At 49.2% G+C, this 19,954-nt stretch overlaps 1 protein-coding gene across 1 annotated transcript; it reads left to right on the forward strand.

Annotated features, from left to right (window-relative positions):
* Positions 1-820: 820 nt before the first annotated feature.
* Positions 821-19,789, forward strand: HRK (harakiri, BCL2 interacting protein). The gene is made up of 2 exons (XM_074356097.1): positions 821-1,265; positions 14,208-19,789. The coding sequence occupies exon 1, from the start codon at positions 934-936 to the stop codon at positions 1,207-1,209; it is 276 nt and encodes a 91-aa protein (XP_074212198.1). The 5' UTR covers positions 821-933; the 3' UTR covers positions 1,210-1,265; positions 14,208-19,789.
* The last annotated feature ends 165 nt before the right edge of the window (positions 19,790-19,954 follow it).

Here is a 19,954-nt window from a genome sequence, read left to right on the forward strand (position 1 = left end):
TCCATTGCGCATTAGATCACTGCTAGAAACTAACCCAGGCGGGAAAGTAATATTCACAAAAGAAGCAGACAAAAGTAAATTTTCTACTGGAAAACCCCTTGGGAAGATCTTTGGGGAGGGGGGCAGGTAGGCGCGGTGCGCCGCGAAGGGCCGATGCTAAGGGTCGACCCCCTAACCCTCCACCCGCCTCCATCAAGGCTTCTAGCGGCGCTGGGGGCGCTTTAGTGCCTGGTGGCGTAACTCAGACAGGGGTGGGGGCGTGTGTCGTCTGTGCTCAAATTCGCAGCCTACAGGTGCCGAGTCAGATCTGAAAGTACGCAAGTTGGGTTGAATCTGGCCCTCTCAAGAGATTTTGAATCGACCCATCTCTCCCAAACGAAACAATAGCTTCGGAATATTTTTGAATGAGGCAGCCGAATTCGATAACAGCTTCACTCAAAACGGCAAACAAGATTGCTCCCCTCGCCAAATCGGAACTGGAACTGAATTCGGGAAAATAGGAAGGAGAAAAACCTTGCTTGGCGCTCCAAGCCTCCGCGGGGGTCTCCCGCGACCCCCCAAGTCCCGGACACCCGCGGCCGGTGCCTTCAGGCGTCCCAGCGCCGGGTGCTCCTCCTCTCCCAACCCGCGCGCCCCCTCGCTGCCGGCGCTGCTAGGGTTAAAAGTTACCTCTCGGTTTCTTCTGCCTCCAGCCCCCCCCCCCGGGGGGCCGGATGATGTAACCCCCCTCCCCGCGCCCTCCCCGCCCCCCTCCACCATGTGACACTTTAATTAATAATAGCGCCGTCAGCACAACAAACGCACAACACAAGGAGAAACTTGGTGTCCAGGGGAGGCCCCCGGCGGCTGGAGAGCGGCGGAGGCGGGCGCAAAGGCCGGAGGGAGAGGAGGCGAGGGGCGGCCCGACGCGGGGAGGGAGCGAGGCGAGCGGTCATGTGCCCGTGCCCCCTGCACCGCGGCCGCGGCCCCCCAGCCGTGTGCGCCTGCAGCGCGGGCCGCCTGGGTCTGCGCTCGTCCGCCGCGCAGCTCACGGCCGCCCGGCTCAAGGCACTCGGCGACGAGCTGCACCAGCGCACCATGTGGCGGCGCCGCGCGCGGAGCCGGAGGGCGCCGGCGCCCAGCGCGCTCCCCACCTACTGGCCCTGGCTGTGCGCGGCCGCGCAGGTGGCGGCGCTGGCGGCCTGGCTGCTCGGCAGGCGGAACTTGTAGGAACGCGGGGCTTCTTGGTGGGGCCGGAGCCGAGACCCAGCCGGAGCGAGCAACAGGTACGCGAGCGAGCGCCAGGGCGCGGCGGCTGGGGACTGGAGACGCGGGGCTGGCTGGGGAGCGAGAGAGCCCCAAGTGCGGCTTTCTTCTCTTCCCATCTCCTTCCTCTGCTCCCTTCTCTCGCAAGGATCTCCGTCCCCCTCCTCGGCAGTCCCCATCTCTCCTTCCAAGCATCACGTCCACCGTTTCTGCCCCTTGTCTCCGACTCCTTAAGCGCATCTTGCCACTCCCTCCAGCGGGGTGGCTTTGGAAGGACTTTGGCCTCTATAAGCCCCACCAGCCTTTCAAGCAAACACAGTGGAAGTAAAAAGTGTGCTTGCTGTGAGAGAAGAGTCACCAGCCACACCAAAGAATTATAATCTATCGCGGTTTCAAGACAAGTCCCTAGTCTTCTTCCAAGTCGCTCCCTGGTCCTAAGTCGCCGCGGTCTCCATCACCTCAGCGCCAGACCCTCTGCTTCCTAAATGTCACTTCTCCACTTTCTGTTGCACGTCCTCGGGCGCCCCGAGCGCATCTCGCGAATTTCTCCTCCTCCAGGTTTCTGGCCGGCTCTTTCTCCGTAAAGCCCGCACACTTCGCAGTTTTCCTCTGCTCTGCCAACTTCTTCGCTGCTTCTTAGCAGCGGTGTCCCGTTTAAGGAGCTTGGCTTCCTTTTCACGAAATAGGGAGCTAAGATGAAGGAGATGCCCCGAAGTGGGCTGGGATCTGAGGCTCTTCGGGAAACTCCAAGGGGGGGAAGCCTTAATGAAAGAGCATTGACTGAGCTTCTGGGGTGCCCAGCCCCGTTGACGAAGGGAATGTTTCAGAGGCTGCAGAATGCTTGGCAATGCGTGGTGGGGGGGGGGTGTGAGTATTGAACACCTAGTATGTTTGGTACCAGAGGCAGAATGGTATTGAGCACCTACTGTGTGCTAGGTCCTTGGGGTTGGGGAATTACTGAGCTCCAGCTGTGCGCTTGGCTCTGTGCTAGGCGCTTTCGGGAGCGAACATGTAAGGACTGTCTTTTCAGATTCTGAAATAGAGAGGAGAGCCGTAGAGAATGGCGATGGAGGGAATCAGGCTGCGCCCAACATAGGTGGGTCTAGGCCCGGAAAGTGAAGGTCGAAGGTGAGAAGGCCAGGATCAGGTTGCCATGGCCCACGGACGCCAAGCGCCCAGGTCGCAGCCGAGCCCCACGGTGCAACGACACCCTGGGAAGCTGGCTCAGCGCCCGCAGGGAGAGGTGGCAGCCGGAGCGTGGGGGGTGGCAGCGCCCGGGAAGCTGCGGGGGTGCGCGGGGTGTGAGCCGGGAGCGCGGGCGACAGATGTCGCGTGGGCCGGCGCAGCCCGGGCGCTGGCGAAGAGAGGTGCGCTCTTCTGGGCAGTCTTTGCCCGGGTCCTGGAGGTCCCATCTACTGCTCTCGGAAGAGAGGCCCGGGTATACCCTCGACCGCAGGGGACCACGATGGGGTTGCTGAATCCTAGGGGCAGGACCGTCTTGTATGGGGCGCGGGGCGGGGGGGATGAGAAAAAGGGAGTCGAACAAGAGACGCGAAGCCCAAAGTGTGAAATCTAGAGAAAGGCGGAAGGAAGGTGGGAGAGGAGGGAGAGGAAAAACGGTGGCAAGACGAGGAAAGTCGGAGGAGCTGGAGAAAAAGAGACTTCTTGGAGAATAAGATAGTGGGAAAGTGGATTACAAAGATGGGGACCGAGAGGAATCCAGTAGAGATGGAGAAGAGGGCTTCTTCATGTCTTGGGGTCCAGGCAAGGCTGGAGAAGCGCTCCCTTACCAGGACTAGGCGGTGAGGGATGCTGGGCATCCCACCCAGAGGGCGGAGAATGCCCAGCCCAAGGAAGGCTGTGTGTGCGCTGTGTGCGCGTCGGGGCTGAGGCTGCTCCCAGGGACCCCAGGAGAAGGCTGTCGGCTGGGAGGTGATCCGAGACCTCTGCGAGGGCGCCAGCAGCGGATGGAGCGCGCCCCTCTGCGCTCGGACGCGGGGGAGGACCCACGGGGTAAGGGGAGGGGACGGGGAGGAATTTCGCTTGTGCGGTGTCAGCAGATAATTGAAACGGAAGAATTTATTTCTCCCTCCTCACTCTGCTTCTGTCCCAAAGTCCTGTGCTGCGTCCCGACTCCAGGTCACCCCCTCAGCACACCCCTGGGTTCTCCTCCCGCCTACTGTGTCGCGTCCGGACTTCCCAAGCAACCACACCATCTAGGGTCCTTCCGTGTCTGCTGCCCAGACCCCAGGATGCCCAGCACAGTTTTCCTGGAGCGTCACACCTCGCTCCCTCTGATCACTGTGCCCGCATCCCGGGGTTTCCCATTCCGGGTCTCCCAAGCTCCGCCCCTATCCTCAGGACTTGGATCCTCTCCCTGCTACCTACAACCCGGGCCTTTCTTGAGCTTTTGGCTTGACTGGGGAAAACCTATCTTTTCCCAGCCTTCGGTAAGTTAGGAAGAAGTGAAAGGAAATCCCCTGGAGAAGGAGTTTGTTGAGTGCTGTTTGTGGTCTTCTCCACATTTCCTATCCCAGAGGATAAGTGGGGATGCTCACAGGGTTCCGAAGGTGTTCCAGGGAGGCCTGAATCAGCCACTAGGACTGACCATTTTCTTAGGCTTTAAGGGTTGAGCTTTACTATATGCACAACAGCAGTCTCAGCAAACTTGTTTTGAGCCTGTACTGTGAGCCGGCAATACTCTTCTCAGAAGTCCCATCAAACAAACAAACAAAATCCAGAAAGAACCTCTGAGACCCAGTTGTCCCATATGTAAAGTGGGGACAATAGTGGTACCTAAATGCATAGATATTGTCAAGAGGGTAAAATGAAATCATATGCAGAAAGCTCTAAAACAGTGCCTGGTACATAAAAAAGAAAAACAAAAGGGAGCTATCATGACTATGATTATGCATTTAATATCTTTCTTTCCCAAAGTAGACAACATTTTACCATTGTCATTGCTGGTGATTCCATATCATTCCTGCTTGCCACCTGGGGAATCAGGGCCATGTGGACCAGGACAGTATAGCAGTTAAGAGCATGGCTTTAGGGTCAGATGGAACTGGATTTAAGTCCCAGCCTAGGAACTTTCTGGCAGTGTGACCTTGGGTAAGAACCATAACCTCTCTGAGCCTGTATCTGTAAACTGGAGCTGTATCTCTATCAAGGTTGTTGGGAGGTTGATGGGAGAGCATCCATTTCAAGTGCCCAGTGCAGTGCCTGGCACTTAGCAGAATCATCAGAGGATGTTATGGAATGGTTAATGCCATTCTTACTGTTTCAAAGGGGAAACTGAGGCAGAGAGAGTCCACCTAATTCATCCCAAAGGATCAGTGGCAACGTCAGAACTGGAATTGGAGTTTCTGTCTTTGAGGGCCTGCAGCAGCACGCAGCCCCTCCAATGACTTGAGGGGTGCAGGGGAGGAGGAGATACCAGGCAGCAAGCAGAGGAGATACCAGGCAGCAAGCAGTGAGCCTCGAATCCCTGCATTAGAGAGATTCCCTTTCTGAGAGAGCCTGGGGGAGGCTCCTTGGAGGCTGGGGAGGCCGGGAGGAGAATGGGTATGATTTAACCAGTCACTGCTGGAAGATACAGGAGAAGGAACAAAAGATGCTTTATGGTGAGTGCTGGCTGGCAGAGGCGTGGGAGGGAGGGAGAAGTGTGCTTTGGGAGGGGGCGGGGAGGGAGAGAGAAGGAGGAATCTGTCTGGGAGAGGGGACCAGGGGTGGGTAGAACCTTGCCTTGAGACTAAGGAGAAGGGGAGAAAGGGGGACTCTGCACGCCCAAGAGGCGACGTGGTCAGCTGCAGAGAAGATAATGGGCCAGCAGGAGCCTGCTTTAATGAATTAATGACGGCCTGGCCTGCCCACCAGACATGCTAACTGGTTCTTGGCAGGTACTTTGGGGATTAAGTGGTTAAACCTGGAGGCCCATCCCTCAGGCCTCCCTCCCAACCGGCTGCACCCCTGCTAGGATTACTTTTAGAGCTTGAAAGCCTAGGCAAGGAAGGAAAGGAGGGAGCAGAAGGGGAGACAGTTGTTGGGGGTTGGGGAAGGTGGGGAGGAACCTACCCCGCTCCTGGGAAGGAGCCAGATGTGCAGGACTATGGCAGCCTTTCTGCCACGTGGTCCCTGTCTGCAGTCACCTGCTTGCCCAGTGAGAGGCCAGAGCACAAGTGACTGAGCTGTGGATGGAAAAACAGCCACACCCGGGGATAAACATACCCCCAGATGTGGGCTGGGTGGATTTAGCAACTGCACCTCTGGTTTTTGAAAAGTCAGCTTTTCAGGCCTACATTTGGGGTAGGGAGGAGTGGAGTGAGGGCTTCTGTTTCCCTTCTGATCATCACTGTGTGTGACAGCATTTCCCAAGAGCTGCCCCACAGTATCCCTAACCCTTGGCAACTTGCCTGTCACATAGTGGATACAAAATAACTATGATGAAGACATGAATCAATCAGAAACGATACAAGATGACTATTACTGTTTCCCAAATTCAGCTTCTTTCCCTTATTCACCTATTACTTATTGAGTGCCTACTGTGTACAGGGCACTGTGGACCCAGGAAGGACACAGAAGTCCCTGCTTTCATGGAACCCACATTTTAATGGTAAGAGACAGATGATGAATCAATAAAGATTGCTCTGGTTGCTGTTGCTGTGTAACTAATTACTCCAAAACTTAGTGGTTTAAAACAGCTCTTTGATTATGCTCACCTGTTCTGTGGGTTAGACATTCAGACCGGGCATAGCAGGGGCGACTTGGCTCTATTCCTGGCTGGCTGGGGGCTGGAGTCATGGTGGGGGTCGTGGGAGGGGAATCTTCATTTCCAGATTGTTGATGCTGGGCGCTGGCTGGGATGGCCAATCAGAGCATCTATACTCAGCCTCCTGTTGTGGCCTGGGCTTCCCCACAGCAAGCATGGCAGCCTCAGAGTAAATGGATTCTGACCTGGTGTCTTAGCGCTCCAAAAGCAAACATCCCAGGGCGGGGGTGGGGCAAGTGGAAGCTGCTTTGCCTTTTCTGACCCAGCTTTAGAAATCCCTTTGGTTAAAAGCAAGTCATAAACTGACCCAGATTTAAGGGGAGTGGAGTTAGACACCACCCCATGGGGGAGTGGCAAGGTTCTAGACTACCAGGTGGGAGAGGAGATATTGTTGTGGCCATTTGGGGATTATGCGGTTCTAACAGAGACAATTTCAGAAAGCGCTGAGAGCTCTGAAGACTACACAAAGGAAATGTACCTCAGAAGTATGCGGGTTTGGTTACAGACCACTGCAATAAAGCGAGTCAGGAATGTTTTGGTTTCCCAGTGTGTATAAAAGTTATGTTTACAAATAGATAAAAAATGAATTTCTTCTGTGTAGCATAGGGAACTATATTCAATATCTTGTAATAACCTTTAATGAAAAAGAATATGAAAATGATTAAATGTGTGTATATATATATATATATATATATATGCTCGGGACATTGTGCTGTACACCAGAAATTGACACATTGTAACTGACTATACTTCAATTTTTAAAAAAGTTATGTTTACACTATACTGTGATCTATTAATTGTGCAAAAGCACCATCTTTAAAAACAATGTACGAACCTCAATTAAAAACACTTTATTGCTAAAAAGTGCTAACCACCATCTGATCCTTCTGTAAGTCATAATCTTTTTGCAATAATCACGTCCAAGATCACTGATCACAGGTCACCATAACAAATATAATAATAATGAAAATGTTTGAAATAGTGTGAGAATTACCCAAATGTGACACAGAGACACGAAGTGAGGCAATGCTGTTGGAAAAATGGTGTCGATAGACTTGCTTGATGCAGGGTTGCCACCAACCTTCTATTTAGTAAAAAACAAAACAAAACAAAAAATATATATATATCATATCTTCGAGGTATGCGTGTCATAGAGAGCGCCTGGGGCACTCGTTACCTGCAGTGCCTGGTGATGGTCACTTTGAGGAGGAACCAAGGGACTAGTGACTTAAGTGACAAGAAACCAGACAGGGCACTTGGAAGAGAGGTGTTCTAGGAAGAGAGAATAATAGCACATCCAGTGCCCTGGAGGTGAGATTTCTACACGGTATGTTTGAGGAAGAGAAAAATGAGCAGTGGGCTAACATCACATGAACTTGGTGGAGAGGAAGTCAGAGAGGGGCTAGATCAGGTCGTGGTAGGGAGGTTGAGTTTTGTTGTAAAGGGATTCACAGGTGTCGACAGCACATGTAGAGGCACTTGACAAGAGGGGAATTAGACGCAGTGCAATTAATGGGGCTATGTTCTATCCTCATGCGTTTGCAAACTTGAATTGAGCACCAGCTCAGAGACAGGCAACAGGATACAGGGATGTGAAGATAAATTAGTCCTAGCGCCTGGCCTCAGATGCTCCTAGACCTCAGGGCAGGGGCAGGAGACCCTGGCTCTGACCCCCCCACCCCAGCCTCTCAGTGGAAATGAACTAGTTCACCTCCCGCCGAGGTCTGAGAGGTCTGGTCCCCGAACCAGCTCCCCGATGCCCAACCCTGAGCACCCTCCAGAACGTTGTGGGTACTGGCTGGATTTCTATCACCTAAGAAATTTCATCATTTAAGTCAGTATTGTCTCTCCTCCCTCCTTCCTGCCCTAAACTGGTGCCTGTGCTACTGATGCTTTAGCCCACATCAGGGAAATGCCTCCTTTCAGTATTGCTGGTTACCCAGGAAAAGAGAAAGTTCCTTTACTCCCCTGTGCAGAGAAAATCGGCTGCCCCACAGAGTGTTGCCATCTTTGAACCTCTGCTCCACAGGCCACAGACTTGGGCAAGATGGAATTAAATAGCCTTGGGAAACTTAATACAATATTCCTTTTTAAAAATAGCTTCTTTCTTGATTACAAAAATATTACAAGTTCATTATCAAAAACTTAGAAAATACTGAATAAAAGAAAACTTTAGTCGATTGTTTTTAATCTCACTACCCATTGTTAATATTCTGATAGATATCTTTCCATTTTAAAAAATTCACTGAGCAGTACTTTAACAAATGGAATCCCTCTGAATACATTCTCTGTAATCTGACTTAGTCATTATATCACGGACATTTCTCTGTGCTTTATAACAGTTTCTATGACACATTTCTTAAAGGTTGTTTAGTATTTCACTGTTTGACTGTTCCATCATTTACCTTCTCAGTCTGCTATTATTGGGCAGTTAGATTATTTCCAGTGTGACGCAGTGCATCCTGGGTTATCACTCTTTGGGCACAAGAATGCCCACCAGTGGAAGTTTGATATCAAAGTGTATAAAGACATTCTTTTATTATAAGGATTGTTTAACGAGTATAAAGTATAAAATCTTGTGGTAAAGACCCAGAAGGACTTTCTAGATAAACTCTGACACTTGTTCCCATTTCTCATTTATGTCACTGGCGTAATGTGATTATCAGCTTGGCTTGGAGCTGGCTGTGACCATCCTCAGTTAAATCTATGTTGTCTTCTTATGGAATAGTCTTCGTGGACCACACTTCTAGCCATTGTTTGAGTGGATGAGTGCTGATGATCCCTGGCGTGCCCATCCCAACTTCAGGGAAAGATTCCAAGTCACAGCAGTGTCACCAAGGGTTTGGAGAGCTTCCTTGCCTGCCTGGCTGTACCTGTCACCATGGTACAGCCGTGCACCACATTCATCTGATATTCTTAGATCTGGCACATGGGACTTAATAAATACCATAGGATACTAACATACTGGTGGTGGGGAAATGTAGATGAAGTATTTTTGGAGGGGTCTTCAGAGATTGGGTATGTGTCAGGAGCTATGGATAGATTTGAGAAGAGGTACCACCTTCAAAGATAGCCCATACTGAAAATGTTTTAGCCTCTTGGCACACCATGGGGCCTAATTCTGGATTCAGAAAGTTTAACTGCTGGTAACTGTTTATCTCGTTCACCCAGATTTTATGGTGAGGCAGGACAGCTTGGTGGAAAGCAGCATGGACTTCGGAGTCAGGTGGACTTTCAGATCAGGTCCTGATCTGCCATTTACCAGTTGTATGACCTTAGGCATGTCCCTCTGCCTTCTTGGCAGTATAAGGCATGTCACTGGTGTTTAGAAAATAGGAGAAAATGGTAAATGATACTGTGGGATAGTGCTGTTCTTATTTGGTGTAAATTTCAGTCCATGGGCCCATAGTCAGAGGATGGTGGGAACCCTTAGGGGGCTTTTCTGAAAGTGGTTGCTAATCCTGCCCCCCGCCCACCAGTGCAGTGACTCACCAACAGCCTTCTTAAGCCCCTGCACCAGGGCTGGGGGAACCCCCTAGGACGAGACTCCCCAACCTGGGGGACACTGGCCTCCAGGTCCCTGGAGGGCCCTCATCCTGTTATTTTGCCTTTCACTGTATCCCAGCACCTGGCCCAGTGACCAGCACAGAGCAGGCATTCTCTGACTACTGAATGAATAGATGGATGGATGGGTGGGTAAATGAATGAATGCATCTGGGAGAGACTCAGGGAATTTAGGACCCCCCAGAAATGAGACACAAAATTGACTGATTTCATCTTCCTCTATCCCCTTCCCCTAACTTCAGAGAGAAACCATAGCTTTGACCCAAGTCTCAAATGATCTATGATCCAAAGAGGTCACCGTTCTGGTAGCCAGAGGTAGACATGACTTTAGAAATCGCCTAACCCAACTCCTTCACCTTATAGACGGGGAAACCAAGGCATAGAGATAACTACTGTGCATCAAGACGAGGCTCTTCTCAGCTGTAGGAACAAGGGAGTGAGGCTTCTGCTTTGTCTAACGCTGCAGCAGGTCCACAGCTCACAACTTCCCACCTGCAGCACCCCAAGTAGGGTCTCCAGGTTTCCTGTTCTCCCCTCTGCCCGCCTGCCCTTCCACTCTGTGGGTGAAAAGTGGAAATAAGGGACATTTTTACAAAGGCGTTTCATGAGTCTCTTCAGTTGTGAGCTTTGATTGTGAGTCAGCATTTGAGAAAGTTCCTTATGAGCCAAGTTTGAGGAAAAACATCCCAGGGGCAGGACAAGTGGCTCCTAGGGGGCGGTGGCCTTTATGTTTTTAAACTAGTTTTAAATTGTACAATGACTCCTTGCTCCTTGCAAAAAAAGAAAAGAAAAAAATACATAAATGATACAGAGTTAAAGTGTATAAAGTACTGTAAATGCTCTTTTACTGTGCCCCCAAAGCTGCTCCCCTGGGGTAACTTTGAGTCTGAAGTACATTAAAACAACAATAATAACGACAACAAAGGCAGACCTTACTATGTGCCAGACTTCTAAGTGCCTCACATATGTTAATACTTTCAGTCCTTACATCAACACAGTGAGATTCACTATTATTGTCTGCTTTTTCCATATAAGACAGCTGAGGCCCAGAGAGGTTCATAACTGGCCCAAGGTCACACAGCTTTTACGTGCCTGAATTAGGATTCCAATTCAGGTGTTGAGTGTTGAGTGCCAGAGTCTGGGCCCTTAACCAGTACACTATTTTGCCCTTCTGCCATACCTTTCAGTATGGATATGTAGACAGAGATAGATATTTGTGTACACACACACACACACACATTCATTAAAGGAAAAAACATCTGGGATCCTGCTATTTGGCCATTTGCTCTTTTCAGTTAAGAATCATAGCTATCTTTCTGTCTTAGTCATGTTTAGATTTGCCTCTTTCTAATATGCATGTAGCTTCCTTTGTTAACTCGGTCTCCTACCGATAAATACATGGGGATTGTTTTCAAATTTGTAATAAATTCCAAATTCATTACACATACAGCTGGAGGGAACATCCTTGAGCACATTTATGTGACTGCTTCTGTGGGCTGGATCCCTGGTCTAGGGCGTCCAATTAAAAATCCCCCAACAGCGTATGCACAGGCCCACCCTCTGACTGTGATGACATGGTGTCCACTGGCTCGCTGATGCCGCGCAGAGGTGTGCTTCTGATGTTCCCCTTTCACTGTGGTCACCAACCTGTAACCAATACATCACGGGCACAGGAATTTGTCCACTTAGCAGCCCTGGGAAAGCCTTAGAAAGACTCATTACATACAGGCTCAGTGATTTACAGGTAGGGAAAGTGAAAATCATTTGCTGGTCCTAGTTTTGCAAGAAAACGATACCGTTTCTCTCCTGATGCCATGGTTACGTTCCCTTCATCATCTCCATTCAACTCAGGTGTCGACACAACCTCCGCTGTCACCACATTCAGGTGCACTTCCCTGCTCATCGTGGTCCCCTGTTTGAGCCGTACTTTGTCACTGCCCTTGCACCTTTCTCAGTCAGGTCCTCTCCCCACCAAAACAATCCTGTCTTCTTCCAAATGTGGACGAACTATGTATGTGTGTCTTCAAGGCCCCGTTCAAATCCAGCTTCCACTCTGAATTTTTCCTGGTGAGTGTAATCACATCCTGACTGCTGGGCTATAAACACACCTGCAGACAATGGTCTGTTGCAGTCCTGGCCTCTCGTATTTCATGTCTTCCCCAGTGAGACGGGAGGCAGACTGAAGACAGGCACTCGGCTTTATCTCGTGCAGAGAACAATGCTTAGCACAAAGTCAACACACTCAACAGCACACAGTAGGTGCTTAATAAATATGGTTCCTTTCTCTCCCTCCAGCCTTCCATTTTGTCACCGTGTTTAAGGCAGCATAATAACCTACAGGCTGATGCTACTGACTTTCATTCTATAGGTTAGTGTAACTACACAATAAAGTGAGATTTTTTTTTTAGGGGTTACAGAAGCTGGTTTCCATAAACTAAATCAAGTGTGTTTCTCAACTGAGTTGATGGATGACTCTGATTCAGTATTCCTTGAATACCTAGGGCAGCTACACAGTAAAGCAGACAGTCTCCTGCACTTGTGCCCTGATGGGCTAGGAGGGGAACGGGCTGGTGCGGGAATGGTAGGCTGGAGGGCGATGGTGCAGCTCCAAGGCAAAAGGTTTGCAGTTACTGATCCAGATCCTCGTGACTGTCAGCTAATGTAGGCTGTGGGGGGTCTGTGGGATTACGACTTCCCTCTTTCATGCAGTTGTATCATTATCCAAATAAGAGGCAGAGAGCACCCCTAAAGTGAGTCATCAGGAGAGTTTAGTAAAGGTTTGATGGCAAAGGGTGGGCAGAGTTTAGGAAATCAGTGAGGGACCCTGCAGCACCCCCGGCCTGAAAGTGAGGTGAAGGAATAGGACGCGGAGCCTGGAGAGGCTCCTGGAGCTGCACCGGAGGGCTTCCTGGCAGGCACTGTGGCTGATCTGTGCCCTGATCGCACTGTCCCATTACTGCCTTCTGCGAACTAGACCTGGCAGGAGGCCAGAGGCCAAGGGAGCTAGCCTGTTGGTGCAGTTCCTACAAGTCAACATCCCGGACTTTTTCCTACTTGAAGGTCATAAAGTGCTCTCTCTCCCCCTTTCTCTCCTACACATATTTATACATCGTATCTACGTCTATACATACCCCCGGAGAGACTCGGTCTGCATCCCTCACACGGCAGTTCTCACACCACCTGCTTTAGAGTCATGTGTGAATTGTTTTTACCTCCTCTGCTAACTCTCCAACCTCCTGTCTTTGCTTGAGCCTCATTAAGCTCCCTGACCTAGTCATGGTAATTCATTCCTGTGTCCCGTTTCTTCTCCTTTCCTCCCCTCCCATCCCCCTCTCTCTGCACCCCCTTCCTCTACTCCTCTTCCTCTTCCTGATACAATTTGGATCCCATGAAATCCGTCCTTTTAAAGTGCACAAGTCAATGGTTTTTATTATATTTCCAAAGTTGTGCAGCCCTCCCCACAACCAATTTTAGAGCATTTTCATTTCCCCGGCAGAAGCCCTGTACCCATTAGCAGTTACTCCCCAGTTACTTGCATTCCCTAACCCCTCTTCCCTGCCCTGGGCAGCCACGAATCTGCTTTCTGTCTCTATAGATTTGCTTGTTCTAGACATTTCCTATAAACAGAATCATGCAATATTTGTCCCTTCATGCCTGGCTTCTTTCATTTAGCATCATGTCTTCAAGGTTCATCATGTAGCATGTATCAGTGCTTCATTCCTTTTCATGGCCAAATAATATTCCATTGTATGGAAGTATCCCATTTAATTTATGCATTCATCACATGATGGACATTTGGGTTGTTTGCACTTTGGGGCCATTTATGTACAGGTTTTTGTGTGGCCAAATGTTTTCCATTCTCTTGGGTATATGCTGTTTTTTCTGTCCTGCCTGGAGTACCTCATCTGATTCTGGCTAATTCCCTGGCATCCTTCAGTACTCAGCAGGGGTTTGCCTCTTTCTCTGAGGAGCTTTCTCTGACTCCCCTGCTCTATCATGAGATGCCTCTCCTCTGGGCTCCCATAGCCCAAGTTTACCCAGATTGCGTGCTCTCCTTGTGACACTGTCGTTACCAATTTCTTCCTGTCTCCCTCTGTTTGGCCTCTGAGCTCGTTAAGGGTAAGAACTTTGTCACTGGATCTGTAACATCTAGGATAGTGCCTGGCATGTTTGGCAGTGAATGGATGGATGGATGGATGCAGGCAAGCAGAGACTGTCCTGCAAGTCTGCCTTGAATATGGATCTATGAGATGAATAGATGACGGTCCTGTTCCTGATTTGGAGGAGCCAAAAAGTAGCACGGTTACCTATCACAGAAGATGTCTATGCAAACATCTAGGTCTGAAAACAGAGATGGGTGTGTGTATGGGGGGGTGCATGAGGAAATGTATGTTTATGGAAAGCTGCTACATGGACAGGACTTTGAGGGGTGGGGCAGCACCAAGACTAATTTTAGGGGGACCTGTCTTCCATAATCAGAGCTTTGGTGCCTAGCAGCTCTCTCCCATCCCCTCTAGCTCCCGACACAGGACACGTGGGGCTGGGTGTGCAGGAGCCCAGTGCACTGACACCATCTTCAGTGGCTGATGCACGTGCCTACTGACTGAACTGCAAGTCTTTATTTCTGCAGGTTGGTGAAAACCCTGTGTCCTTGGAGAAAGCTGGTTCCCGTTTTCCTGAGGGGGAGCCCAGAGCTTGAAAGGTCGCAGTTGGCACTTCGAGAAGGAAGTGGAGAATAAAGACGGCGCCTGGAGCAATAGTAGCAACGTGGAATGGGACTGGGGAAGCCCCTTGGACATCCAGCTGCAGAAACAGACACCCCAACGCTATTTACAAACAGCCCTATATATATATAAAAAGAAAATATGAATATTACTATTCAGTGCATGCCTTGTTGAGGACGTGGTCCCCTCCCTTTTCTGCACCTTCCGATGTGAACTTTGATGCTCTTTCCTGTCTGGGGCACTGGAAGAGAGATCGTTACTGTGTACCTAGAAAATCTGCAAAGACTGGTGGGGATTAGCCTCAGAGGTGACCAACCGCCTGGGAGGGATGCTGGTGGAGGACGAGGTGAAACTGCAAAAGGCAAAATAGAAAGAAAAAGTGAGGAGGACTTGGGGCCAATTCTGTAGGGGCAGTCTGGGATACCTCCATTTCTTAACTCTTGACAAGTCCTAATCTCTCTCTCTCCCTCCCTAGATAGATGGCTAGTCCCACTGTCACATCAAGACAAATGGGATTTTTTTTTTCCTACCAATCTGGTGTGTCTGGTGCTTCACCTAAATTTTGCTGGTGCTAAGTGTGTTCTTGCTGGTGCTGCCATGGTATTCTGCGGCCAGACCAGCAAGGCCCGGGAACAAGAGAGATTACTATTTTGCTGTTTTGGATTCTCTTTTTTTAAGGGATCAGTCACAAAGTGCCACTTGAGAGTCTTTTCTCTTTCTCTACGTGGGGATGAATATCCAGAGGTGTTCTGGAGCAAACCTTGGGGTCTGGGAGGAAGTGGAGGGGATGGCACTGAGTGGCTTGCTGGTTACGTGGTGGAAAGCTGACCTCACATACGACTTGTTTGCAGTCTCCTCCACCGCCACAGAAGTATCCTGGGAGTTCAGTCCACAGCCTCCCCCACTCCCCAAGGGGATTTCAGGGCTTAGGTTTTATGGATTAAAGAGCCAAGAAATGGCTACGTTGTGGTCAAGGGTGATTTATAAGCAAGGGAGGTTGGGGGAGGGAGAGGGTCATTTAAATGAAATGCACCAGCATCTCACTGACTGACAGAGGGTCTGATTTTTTTTTTTTTCCAAGATAAGCTACTATTTTCAGAAGTTTCTTGAAGGGCTAAAAAAGAAAAAGATGTGTGCTGGACTGAGACTTGGCTGCAAAGACTCTTCAGGGAGCGATGATTATTTTTTTGCTTTCATTAAAAATAAATCCAACAACAGGTATTCCTCTGTGCAGGACACACACTGCCTTTTTCAAAACTGAGTTGGTGAGGCACCAGGCTGCAGGTTCAGACAGTCGCTCTTCAAAGCTGGATTTGCAGATCACCACCCAGAACCGACGGACAGGGGGTCTGCGGTGCTGGTTAGTGCACACCCTTCCAGTTCTAAGAAGCCAGCAGAGGGATCAGCCATTTTAAGGTTGACATGGGGCTGAAACAGCCATTCTTCCCCATGGGCTTTGCTGAAAATTACCAGGTCCTTTAGAATGCAGGAGCTTTCAGTGCTGCTGCAAGCTGGGAGCTGTCTTTCTTTCTTTAAAAAAAACAAACAAAAAACTATGCCTATGTTTTCCTAAATAGCCCTTTAAAGAAAAATGCAATCCAGAACTGCTGAAGGTGAGGGCAGCTTCCCCTCTCCTCCAGACAGCCTGGAACTCAGCAAAACAAAAAGGAAAGCTGATTTTTGGGGAACTTGTTTCCCTTCAGGGCTGGAGCCCTCCCTACAGTTACGTTTACAGGGGACGGTGTGTAGGCAGGGGTCGGCAGAGAGCCGCAGGTGGCATTCCCACCAAGCCAAGAACTTAGAGAAGGCAGATGAATTAGAATGATACGACGTGCAGACACTAGTCTTTCCCGCTTACCCCATTTTCTGGGGCCGGGGTTTTCATTACTGTAGTTGTACGTGATCACAGCTCTCTTCTGCTCCTTTAAGGCTGCGCCTTCCAGACTGCAGTGGGGACAGCTGACCACCTAGATGCAGGTTAAAGGTCAGGAGATCCCTTTTTTGACCCTGATTAGCTTATGACATTTCCTCTAGAGAATCCAGACTCCAAATGCTGGGGTTTTGGGCAATACTGATTTCAATGAAGCCACACTGCTGAGAGAACTGGGCACCCAGGACCTTCCTGATGGAGCTTTACAGCCAAGTCCCTTGTACATATTCTCTTGTATTATTAGAAACTGTGTATTTATCTAATCCTGGCTTTTTTCTTGCACATCATTAATTTGAGTGCATTTCTCAACTGCCCCGATTTTTGACAAGGGGTTGTTTTTAATGCTTGTTTTTATATGAGATTTGACTTCTTGATGGACATTTGTATTAGGAAATTGAAGCATGATATATATGTATATATTGTCTCCACCGTCTCTCCTATTGCATTACTTGAATTGCATGAGATAGTGGGGTGGTGGTTTTTTTAAAAAAATATTTCCACAGTGTGCAAAGTGCTGGCACCATCCCTCCTTCTCTTCCCCCTCCCTTTTCTCTGGCTGCCAAGGAGTCATTGATTTTGATTAGCTTCACTGCAGAGCGTCTGTGAAGAGAGAGAGAGAGGGAGGGAGGCTTTGAAATAAATTTAAAAAAAAGACCTCATATCGGGTTTCAGCAGACAGCAATGTGTGTGTGTGTGTGTGTGTCCGTGCAGAGCAGAGGGAGGCCTCTGAGATCATCGTTTAGGTAGCTTGCTGCATAATGAGGTGAGGAGAAAACAGAAAGATCTCCTTCCTGGTTGTTCTCAGAGGATGGGGGTCCAGGAACCACAGGGATTGGAACCTCTTGGGACATCAACATTCCAACTTAGATCCATTCCCTTCTGGAAGCTTCTCTCCTCTACCCCCAACCCCCACGAGCAAATAAGATCTCTTTTCCCCTTTTCAGATTTGGGGGTTCCATTTCACATTCCCTTTGGCATAGATATAGCTTGAGTAACAGGTTTCTTTGGGGGAGCCCATGTGCCTCTGTGGCTGCTGTCCATGGTCCTAGGCTGTGTGTCTCCTAGAACTCAATTCCCATTTTGTTCCTCTTTCATTGGGATACTGGAGACTTCTTTTCCACTTCTTCCAGTGGTCTCATTTTAAAATTCTTCTCTATTTTGATGGGGGAAAAAGGTGATTTAAACAATACTGTCACAGAACAATGGAGCTGTGACTCTGGTTTCACAATTTATGTATCTGAGCTCATGCTTTATTATCATGTTTCTGACAGTGACAAAATATCACTTCCCCTCACTGGGAAATTGGCAAAGTCCTCCTCTGATCCTGCACAAGTATCTTTTGGGGACACTGGCTTGCTGCTGTGGACTTGTTGAGTGTCCATCTGGTATTAGAAGCTGCAGTAGAAGATGCATTAGAAGAAAACAGGTTTTGTTCTTCAATGTTGATACCAGTTCCTTTTCTGAATGACTTCTTAAGTCCATCTGGGCCAATCACAGGGCCAGAAGCAGGTTTGGGGGTGAGGGGACAGGCTAGACACCCTGGCCTAGTCCCATGGGAGCTGATGGAGGGAGGAAGTTGATATCAAGAGTGTCATTTTAAAGCGTAAACCAAAAGTTATTTTTAAAAGTTGAATTTGTTCTTTCAATACCTGTTTATTGAGCACCTACAGTGTGCCAGGTTGTAGAATCTCCTTTAGAAATATACTTATGTATTGATGATGGAGGGGTAGACCTGCTTGGAACCAGACGATGCTGAACGTCCCTTTCCAGTCTGGTTCACGGTGTTTAACAGATTTAACAGGTCATCACTGTGTCCCTAAGCCTTGCTGGCAGGTTATTTTATAGTATTTATATTTACTGAGAGCTACATTACCATGAAGGTGATTCAAAAGCTGACAACCTCAACTCATTCCCAGCATGAAAAGACTGGTTCTTGCTGCTTCACAGTAAAGAAAGCACCCATGTATGGCGGGCTCACACCCCCAAGCACTGTGTTAAGTGCTCATGTTTCCCCCTTAGTTATTCCTCATGCTCACTCCGGAAGACAGTGCTGTTACGATTCCCATTTTACAGTTGAGAAAGCTGAGGCTCAGAGAGGTTATGAAATTTAGCCTAAGTTGCATGTGAAGAGGCTGAGCAAAGATCCGGATTCAGGTTTGCCTGACTCCCCCTCCACATCCCCCAAGTCCATGAGCTACCTGTCCTGCTACACTGGGTCCCTTCCTGAGCTGGTTCCACGGCACTACTAGTTCAAGGGCAAGCCCAAGCCTGGGGCCCAGTAAGGAGCAGGGGAGCCTGACTTAGGTTGCATCTGGGGACACTCTAGGACAGGCTGGATGGTTTAGTTGGGGATTTTATGTATCTGTTCCCTGCCTTTTGAGTTCCTGATTTCTATAAGGTCCCTGGGACAAGCATCTCATTTGCAAACATGCGTTGTTCAACTTACTTCCTAGGACATGGGAAGCCTTTCTCACCTCCTTCCCGTCCCATCCCCCACTTGAACCCCCAAGTTCCTCCCCTCAAGGTCTTTTGCACTATAAGTGCCCAGGAGCCCGTGTGTGCGGTGGGGATGGCTGTGGGGCTGTTTGGAACCTCAGTGAGGCCTCTGACTCAGCTGGAGAGGCAATAAGCTTGGGGACATTCCGTTCTGGGTTCTACCCTTGCTGGTTCGTCATGCTCTTTCGTAAGAGGAATTTCGTACCTTGGAGATGCTTTGTACATATTTGTAATGACTTTATTAAAAAATTGGTTGTGTGCTTCCAGCCAAAGACCTTTGCGTTTTCATTTCCTTTTGGAAGGCTGGTCCCCAAAGACTATGGGAGGTTCTGGCTGCACACCCCAACCTTCTGTGGGACAGAACGTCATACCCTCACCTCCTGTCTTTGTCGTATTCCTGAGAACACCCCAAGGGGAGGGTTGGCCTAAGTAGTACCCTTGGGTTGAGCAACAGGTTGGGGGAACCTGCCCAACAGTTCAAGGTCAGTACACAAAACCATCGTTTATGCATAACATCATGTAGATAAGCCAATGAGCCTGCAGATTGATGTCCCCAGCTGTGGGCAAACAGGCTGCTCTACATGGGATACTTTCACCAGCATTTACCTGGCCTGAGATGTACCAAAAGGCCAAATTCTAGTTTGTTCCTAAGACTGGTAGGTTGAAGACAGGTTGTTTTTCTAGATAATAGATCCTCTTCTTCTTTGGGGACCCACCCATCCCCACTTTCAGTCCATGTGGCTTGGAGAGGTAGACTCCATCTCCCACCCACCTCTGTCCCCACATCCAGAGCTCAACATCTGACCTAGGCCCGTTCAGCATTCCCAAAGCTAAAGTGACTGGTTTGGGGACAAAATAATGAGAATCAACCTCAGGACTCCTACTGGAGCTTTGGAAAAGCAGGAACTCACTTTGCTGGGGTCTGAAGCTGGTAGAACATAAACACAGAGCTTCTGGGGGCCATCTTACCACCACATGGGAGCCAACTCCCAGAAAACCAAACCATCTCAAAGGAAAACAGAATTGAAGGATGGAAAGACACAGTTCTAATATCATTCCTGGAGCCCCTGAATCCAGTTGTACCTGAAACCCATACTGTTACACGAGTCAAATAAAGTACTTCTTTTATTTAAGCTGTATTTGAGTTGGTTTTCAAGTAACTGCAAGCAGAAAGTTCTGCCTGATGCGCTTTTGTGGACAACTTCATAATGTTGACCAAGAGTATGA

Source organism: Camelus bactrianus, chromosome 32 (genome assembly GCF_048773025.1).
Source record: "Camelus bactrianus isolate YW-2024 breed Bactrian camel chromosome 32, ASM4877302v1, whole genome shotgun sequence".
In the NCBI taxonomy this organism is placed as follows: domain Eukaryota; kingdom Metazoa; phylum Chordata; class Mammalia; order Artiodactyla; family Camelidae; genus Camelus; species Camelus bactrianus.